Source organism: Mesoplodon mirus (assembly GCF_964341445.2).
Source record: "Mesoplodon mirus genome assembly, chromosome: 3".
Classification (NCBI taxonomy): domain Eukaryota; kingdom Metazoa; phylum Chordata; class Mammalia; order Artiodactyla; family Ziphiidae; genus Mesoplodon; species Mesoplodon mirus.
In genome coordinates this window covers 115,906,389-115,914,945 of record NC_138978.1, presented here as the reverse complement: position 1 = coordinate 115,914,945, position 8,557 = coordinate 115,906,389, and the positions used below count along the sequence as shown (strand labels likewise).

The window sequence follows — 8,557 nt, the reverse complement described above, 5'->3', positions numbered from 1 at the left end:
ACACAGGTAACTGCTCATTTACAGGCTGGCCCTTCCGGTTTATACACATGGGGAAGGAGCTGGAGAGATAACAGGTGATACAGCAAAAAAGGCCAGAGGCCAGTACTGTTTTCTGTTCCCCTCTGTGACCACAGTGCCTAGCACAAGTGGCTCTCAGCAAAGTCTTTCCTAAGGAAGGACTGTCAGGGGTGGAGATGGGCGGAAGGGGAATGGTCACACTCAAAGCTACTGCTGTTTGAAGCAAAAAAGAAAAAAAGTTGCCAAGCTTTATTTAGGTTGCAGTGGTCACAGACAACGCATCTAACTCTATATCCCACCCCACCCTACTCGGCCCCCTGCACAGGCTCAGTTCCCTTTTCCCTCCAGTCTCACTTCTTGTCCTCCTCCTTCTTGTCCTTCTTGCCATCCTTGGTGGCCTGGGAAGCCAGGGAGCCCATGGCATTTCGAATGGCCTCATTGTTGGGATCCACGCCTGGAAGGTTCTCCAGGACACTCTGAAGGAACTCGGGGTCCTGCATCACGTCATAATCATCCTCCTCCTGAAAAAGGGCTGTGTCAGCTCGGGGCAGTGGGGGTAGGCTGGCCGGGGAGCAACCAAGTGTAGGAGATGGGAGCGCACCTGACTGGGGGTGGAGGGCACCTCTGGCCAAGGACAGAAAGGAGGATTTGGGAAGATACCCAGCGCCTATACACAGTATGAACTCAAACATTTATTTTAGTTTAGTTCTTCGGCCCCACTGGCGCGGCTCGTGAGATCTTAGTTCCCCGACCAGGGATCAAACCCAGGCTCCCGGCAGTGAAAGTGCCAAGTCCTAACCACTGGACCACCAGAGAAGTCCCCCAAACATTTATTACTGACCAATTAGAGGAGAAGCCTGAGAACTTTGCTTTCTGAGCTCAAAGGATAAAAACAGATGCCATCACCTTTAGGTTTCCTGCTGTCAGACACTCACTCCCCCGCTTTTTTTTTTTCCTGGACCCTTTCTTCACCCTCCTAGGAAGATGAGAGCACTGGGAATTGTCCAGACTGCTCCCACCAGCAAGGAAGGAAAATCACAAAATACTAGGACACCTCTCCAACTCTGGCCACTAGCATTCTTGCCTTAGCAAGGTTGACATACAAGAAATGTACATCCGTGTGTTTCTTTCCTTCTGCTCCTGCAAGAGCTCATCTATGAAACCCCAAGAGAGGAATAGTCCCAGGCCTAGTGTGCTGAGGATCTGAACACAAGGGGATTTTAAGCCTGATGGGGCAGGTAGTTATTGCTGGCCCTTACCTTGGCGGGCTCAGATGTGTCCATGGCTGAACTGGCATCAATGTCAGCTGATTCTGCCTGGCCAAATTCTGAGGAAAAGAGGTCAGTCCGTTCAGTTTCATGTCCTCACCCAATCTCTCTGCCTCAGCACGACCACCCAGGTTCTGGCTCACCTGCACCCTGGAGGGACATCTGCATGGCATATGCAATCTGTTCTTCCTCGGTCATACTACTTAGGTCAGGGAGCCCGGTGCGGCCAAACTCCTGCTGGCTGATGGTCATCTTCAGCAGGGCATCGTCCGAGTCTGGGAAAAGGGAGAGAGCGGCGGGGTGGAACCATGCCGTATTCCACAAAGACCCACCCCCAAGCCCACGTGTTCCCACACTGCCAGACCCCCCACCCCCATCTACACCAGGCCTCCATTGAGCACCCCACAGTCCCGGGACTTCAGATTCCACCTCTTTCACCTTCAGTCCCAGTCGTAGCAATTCCGGCCTCAGCGGCAGAGGCAGCAGCTGCCCGCCGCGCCTCCTCCTCCTGCCGCTGCCGCTGCTCTTCCATAGAAACACGAAGGGCCTGGCCAAGGGCAGGGAAAGTCAGACATTCTCCGGCCCTGGGCACCGGGGAAGGCAGCTGGGGAAGGCAGCTGAGGGGTGGGAACAGACCGTAAAGCGGGAGCTTCTGGTTTATACACATGGGGAAGGGGCTTGAGAGTTAACAGGTGATATAGCAAAAAAGGACGGACTTGGGAGAAGCCTGGGGTTTAATGGGGAGAAGTGAACAAGAGAGAGTCTGACATTGGTGCCCCTAGAGATCAGACAGAACTGTGGGGAAGAGGGACCAAGAGGGGGTCTGGGAAAACGAGCAAGGGTATTAGAACTGTCTAGCCCTAGAGAAGCTATGTGCCGTGTGGGCCCGTAGAGGAGGACAAAGAAGGTCCCCTGAGGTCAACGTCTGCTCACCAAGGCCAGCTCAGGATCAGCACTGGGATCCACTCCAAATTCAAAGTCACTGGCTCCAAGACCCAGCATGGCACCGCCTTCCCCAGCCAGAATCGGAGAACTGATGAGGGCATCAGCCAAGCTGGGCCCAGGAGGCACTGTCACCAGATGAGAACCGGTTCCATCTTTGCCATTCAATGTGTTTACAAAGGCGGTCAGCTTTTCTGTGTTCACCTCCTGGGGAGGGAAGAACATAGGAGGCTCTCCTTCTCACCCTGCCCCCCATTCTCTGCCATGTCAGCTCCTGTCTGTAGCTACTCTCCCACATGCAGACACTCCTCTGGGTAAGGACTGTTCTCTGTTTACAACAACCGCAGTCAATGCCCCCCGACTGGTCCTTACTCACCTCTTCCCCAAAATTGATAATGTCAACATTTACTTTCTCCTTCTTGAGGCGTTTAGCCAGTTTCACCAGCTGGGAAGAAGGGGAGAGAAATAAGGAAGTCTATTCCATACCATGATGGGAGATGACACACCTCACAAAAGCATACAGGAATTGGTAGACCTCTCCAAGGTCCCCCAACAGAAACACTGAATTCTGCACATCATCCTTTCCCCAAAGTGATGAACCCAATGCTTCTCTGGCTCTCCTAAGGGCCAATAGACCCCATTCCCAAACATGTGGTGCCCAAATTCCCCAGCTATCACTTGGACTCACATCCTTCTCATTGTCCTCCACGGGGCTTCCCACAAAGGCAATGATTCGCATCTTGTGATTCTTGCCCTGTCGGTGCTTCAGGGCCAGCTTGAAAAGGAAGAGGAAGTTCTTGGAGTCAGCCAGAGGAATCACCCAGCTCTTTTCCTGTTACTCTGTTCTTTTTCTATGGCTTCTGTGTACCTCGAGCCTACCATCATGCTCACACCAGGTCTAAACCCCCTCCAACACCCTTCCCTTCTTGTTGTGCCTCTCTGTGGATAAGGAAGAGGGGTTAATTCTCAATTCTAGGGATGTTTCCCTTCATGATTTTCACCGATCCTGGGATTCACCCCATCATATCCTTTCTACTCCTTTCTCTAGGTCACCTCTCCTCCCTTGTGCTGGTTCTAGCTCAAGAGTCCAGGGGAAAAATGAACAAGGGTGGAGGCAGAAGCCCAGAGCAAGGAGGAACCACCAAAGGGATCCAGCAGGACTCACATGGGCCACGCGGATGCCAGTGCAGAAGGTGATCTTGCCCTTGGGTTGGACAGTGTGGAGCTTAGACAGGATGCGGCCGGTGTCAGGGGTGAGTGTGGTCAGCACTTCACAGTCACTGGGATGTGGGGAAAGCACCTTCTGTGATTTCAGGTCAGGACAAGTGCCTCCAAACTGTATTTAACTAATCTTTTCTTTAGGGACCTTGATAATAACTGTAATCTCTATTTTTCTTAATCAAATATCTAGTGTTTAGAGAGTGGATCTTATAAGTTCTCATCACAAGGAAAAAAATTTGTAACTATGTGAGACATGGGTATTAATTAAACTTACTGTGGTGATCATTTTGCAATATATACATTTATCAAATCATTATCCTGTACACCTTAAACTTCATGTCAATTATATCTCAATAAAACTAGAGAAAAACATCTAGTGTTTAGACATGAAACACAGAAAATAAGTGGTTGATTTTGTGAGAAACTTGCCCTCTTCCTCCCAATATTTCCCCCAACCTCTCTCATGTCATCTTGCTCTCGGAGCCCTGGGGATCCTCTACAATATCTGGATGCGCCTTCTTATCTCTCCTATCCTCTCCATTTCTAGACCCATTTTCTAGCTAATAACATGTATACTGGGATGGGTGGTCACTCACTTGAGGATTATCAGTTCCTAAAACAAATCACTTTTGGGGTAATAGGCTGTGTGATATATGCCCTGGGGCTCTGACCCAAAACCGCTTTTTACTGCCTTTAAAATACACTGTGGGAACTTCCTTGGCGGTCCAGTGGTTAAGACTCCGCGCTTCCACCAGAAGGGGCAGGGGCTTGATCCCCGGTCAGGGTACTAAGATCCCACATGCCGCACAGTGCATCCAGAAAAAAGAAAAAATACACTGTGAAATTTTACCCCAGGAGATTTAGCTTCATAACTGTATTAAATTCAGGTTAATATTACAAACAAGTTGCTGTTTATATATATATATATATTTTTTTTTTTTTTTTGCGGTACGCGGGCCCCTCACTGTTGTGGCCTCTCCCGTTGCGGAGCACAGGCTCCGGACGCGCAGGCCCAGCGGCCATGGCTCACGGGCCCAGCCGCTCCACGGCATGTGGGATCCTCCCGGACCAGGGCACGAACCCATGTCCCCTGCATCAGTAGTAGGCGGACTCTCAACCACTGCGCCACCAGGGAAGCCCTGCTGTTTATATTTATACTGAACAGTGAAGAAGGTAGTCTAGAAAGTTCTCATGGAAGCCTCATGGAATCTACAAAAGGGTAGCAACCTGGGCACCATAGTGGGTCACATACAGACAACACCCCCGCCTCCCCCAAACCCCTCCTGCTCTGCCCCACGTACTTGGCCAGTGTGATGAGGCCCACGTTGTTCTCAGGGTTGCTACGGGTCTTGGAGTGACAGACTATGTTGACGGCATCCTGCTGGGCCTGTAGCCGGGTGGGTAGGAAGTCCCCGTTCCGCATATACTCGCTGTTGTCCACGCTGTCAGATTAGGGTGAAGGAGGAGAGAGAAGACACACTGCAGGATCTCTCTGAGACATCCTCTCCAGTTCCAGGGGCCCCCACCTCCTTCAACAACTCTCCCGTGAGGGGCACTGTGGTGTATGGCAGCGGCTCTCAGTCTTTGCGGAACAGAGAATCACCTGCAACCTTTTTTCTTTTTCTTTTCTTTTTATGCAGATGACCAAGCCTTCTTCTAGACTTACTGCCTCAAAATAACCAAAGGAGGAAAAACTTTTTAAGTCTCCACAGTGATAATGTAAGTACCCAAGGCTGCGAGCTACTAATGTACCACAACCACCTTCTTATAAGGTACATTAAGTTATTAATCATGGTCATGGAGCAACATACTGTCTGCTATTAAAATAGGAGTCTTCCAAAGGTAGGCAATGAAGAGGACAACTTAAAAATATTTGTAAAATAACATACACTTGGCAGCACTGAGTGTAGGAAGGCACAATATAATTATTTGGTTAAATGTTTAACAACTTTGGCAGCTGGGCTGAACTGCAAAAATAAGGTTTCATAGATTTGGGGGTCTCGCCTATACTCTCCCTGCAATTTTTCACAATCGCAAAGAATCCAAATAACATGAAATACAAGAGCCAGCTTCCTGGAGACCAAAAGAAGGCAGGTAAGTGAAGCAGTTATATACCCCAGCAGAGAATCAATTCTTGATGAACTGAGGTCCCTTAGAACTCTAAAAGGAAGCAGTGTCCTCAATGTGACCCCTCATTTCTATTGGCAAGCAAAATCTGGGCTTGGGGGAAATTTTTTTCTTTAGTATCCTTTGCCTGGGAATAAATACAAATCAAAAATGATGAAGAGAGGTAATTAAGAAGCTACTGGAAGACAAGTAGAAAGGGGGGGAAGGGCAGTGTTCAGGCACAGGCTCAAATCTCCGCTCTGCTACTTACTAGTTCTGTGATCCTGAGGAAGCAACTTAATTTCTCTAAGGTCCAGTTACCTCATCTGTAAAATGGGTTTTATTATACCTACACTCATAGGGTTGCTATGAGGATTAAATGCATGGAAAGCACTTAGCACAGTGCCTAACAGTAAGCATGAAACACAGGTTAGTTCTTATAGTGGAAATTCAATCTATATAAAGGAGCTCAAGGGCAGACTCTACTGACCATGCATTACATTCTTTTTTCCCTGATACACCGTTTCCAATTACTTTCCCAGCAGGGAAGTAACTGCCTTTCTAGCTTCAAATACAGCAGGTGAGTCCAAATATAAAAACAATGGAAGCTTTGAGGATCATCCAGATGGAATAGCTAAGTAAAAAGACTGTGGGCAAGACCAGCGGATGGATGAGGGCTGGAAGGAAGGTGTCAGAGGAAGAAGGGGGGCCTGAGAGGGAGGGAGAACCCACAGTGCAGAACACGGCGGTAGTTCTCACACTGTCACGTGTGCATCAGAACCACTTGGAGGGTGATGGTGGTGCTGGCACTGTTAAAAACACCGGGTTGTAACAGGCTCCAGGAAGCCTTCACAACTATGTATGCATCCCTAAAAAGTGCACTGTTTAGTTTTCCCAATGTTGAGCTTTATATGAATGGAATAATATATGTATTTCCTGTGACTACTTTTGCTCAATGGTATGTTATTTTTCCCAACAAAAAGTCGTATCAAAAAGGGCTTACGATATTATCCAGCTATTCCATAAAGGCTTCATTTAAAAAAAAAGAATACAGATGCCTAAACTTCCCTGGCTGGGTGCCTGATTCAGCAGATTGAGAGTAGAGTCAAATATACACAATTTTTTAATGAACTCCTCCAGAGAATTCTGATGCACAGCAAAGCATGAGAAAAGGAGTGGCGCTCATCGTTATTCTAAGGTTGGGCTAGTACAACAGGCCACCAATACGTCTCTCTGGACCTAATCTTTCCTCCTATACGTCAAGCCAGATCAATATTCTTAAATTCCCTTTTGTATACAGCTCTGCCTCGAGCAACCTCAGAACTTTTTCAGTAGTCCTGTACTGAAGGGTACAGGACGGAACTCAACCTCCTCAGCCTGACATTTGTGGTCTTCTACCTGGTTGTATCTACCTTTCTCTAAAAAAAAAAAGGAACTACCTTAAACCAACAACCTAATAATAAAGTCATACTAGTCTATTTCCTACTTCCTAAACATGCCTTGATAATTTACACTTCAGCAGCTTTCTTTATGCCCTTCTCCCTACCCGTAATGGCCTCTCCTTAACATTTGTCTAAGTCCCTTCAAGGCCCCTCTTAAATTCTTTCTTGAGGACTCCTCAAATACCATGGCAACTAAGAGATGTACAGTGCTGTACAGTTTACAGACCACCATGACCTACATTTTGCCTACCTGTGCTACAAGTAGATGTTACTATTATAGTCCCATTTTATAGATAAAGTGAGAGATTTACTACATTCTCAAGAACATGCAGCTGGTAAGTACTAAAAACACAGGTTTTTGGATTCCAAATCCTGTCCTCTTTCTACTCTTAACATGCTCTCTCCCACAGGCTGCCATATTTAGCAAACGAAAATATAGGACTCCCAGTTAAATTTGAATTTCAGATAAACAATAACTTTTTAGTATAAGTATGTCCCACGCAATATTTGTGACACACTTATAGCCACTTTTTGATATTAAAAACTATTCTTTATGTGAAATTCAAATTTAACTGGGCATCCAACATGTTATCTGGCAACGCTATAATCCCGGCAAAAAGAAAACTCCTAGGTGTCTGTTCCATGCAATTGGAGATTTGTGTGTGTTTGTGTACTATTCTGTTTTCATTCTATGCTCACCCTTAGAAGAAACTCTTGAAGCCTTGCCAAAGTTTGGTCCTCAGCTTCTAATCTGACTCCCAATAGCTACTCAGCCAAGTCTGAGACTGATGAAGAGAGCTAGCTCACTGGATAAGAGCCTCTGTGTCAGATAATCCTGGGTTTAAACCTTGGCTTCACCACTTAATTAGCTGTGTGACTTTGTATAAGTCATTTAAAATTGCCGAGACTTGGTATCCTCACTTGCAAAAGGGAGGGATGTTACCCTTGAAGTACTGCGAGGTTTAAGGCAGATAAAGTAAATTAAATGTCTGACACTTAGAAAGCAATCTATAAAGAGTACCTCTGAAGATGATACAGGGAAAGGCAATGGAGTTAGAGACGAGTGAATGGGGCGGGGAAGGGATTTATCATCTCTTTCTAACATCTATCATTCTGAGAAGAGAGGAGGGCAGAAGACTATCACTATGAGTCCGAGAAGCAGGACTCTGGCTAAAGACAGGCCCGGGCTGGGCTAGAGAAGACGAAGCTGGAATAGAGAAAGGCAGCAGGGCCGATCAATGACTGTCCGCGGATTGAGGGTTAAGGGGACTACTCCGGGCCTGTCCTCCGGGAACTACCTCCGGGGCCCCGGGGATGACTCAGGGAGTCGATGGGGCTCCTTCCCTCCCGGCCCAAGGCTTCATCTCGCCCATTAGGCGCGCTCACCCACCCGAGGTCCGCCCGGCCTCCGAGCTACACGCGCTCCCGACCCAGTCCCGCTCCCCACGGGGGCCCGAGGTAGCTCCTCACCAAACCATAGTGCTTTCCAACACCATCTTGCCGCCTTCCTCCCTCCGCGACCGGTTCTCCTGGACCACCTAACAACAACTCCTCCAATTG

At 47.8% G+C, this 8,557-nt stretch overlaps 1 protein-coding gene across 2 annotated transcripts; it reads right to left on the bottom strand.

The window, feature by feature from the left end:
* Positions 1–234: 234 nt before the first annotated feature.
* PSMD4 (proteasome 26S subunit ubiquitin receptor, non-ATPase 4) lies at positions 235–8,557 on the bottom strand. 2 transcript variants are annotated; one of them, XM_082614364.1, is made up of 10 exons: positions 8,468–8,557; positions 4,751–4,891; positions 3,394–3,508; positions 2,917–3,003; positions 2,605–2,673; positions 2,220–2,435; positions 1,716–1,833; positions 1,430–1,561; positions 1,278–1,345; positions 235–539 (listed from the first exon to the last, which is right to left on the bottom strand). In XM_082614364.1, exons 1-10 carry the CDS (start codon positions 8,491–8,493, stop codon positions 369–371), a joined length of 1,143 nt encoding a protein of 380 aa, XP_082470490.1. In that variant the 5' UTR covers positions 8,494–8,557; the 3' UTR covers positions 235–368. The 2 variants fall into 2 exon arrangements, with proteins under 2 accessions (XP_082470490.1, XP_082470491.1); XM_082614365.1 differs by having other exon boundaries at positions 1,725–1,833.

Bases quoted from the DNA above. Each gene is read 5' to 3' on its own strand.
- PSMD4 (XM_082614364.1), bottom strand. From the start codon at position 8,493: ATGGTGTTGGAAAGCACTATGGTTTG. The intron at 3,004-3,393 runs GTGAGTCCTGCT...TTCCTTTTCAAG, and splicing joins CTGGCATCCGCGTGGCCCAT to CTGGCCCTGAAGCACCGACA. The intron at 2,674-2,916 runs GTGAGTCCAAGT...CCTTCTTCCCAG, and splicing joins TGGAGGACAATGAGAAGGAT to CTGGTGAAACTGGCTAAACG.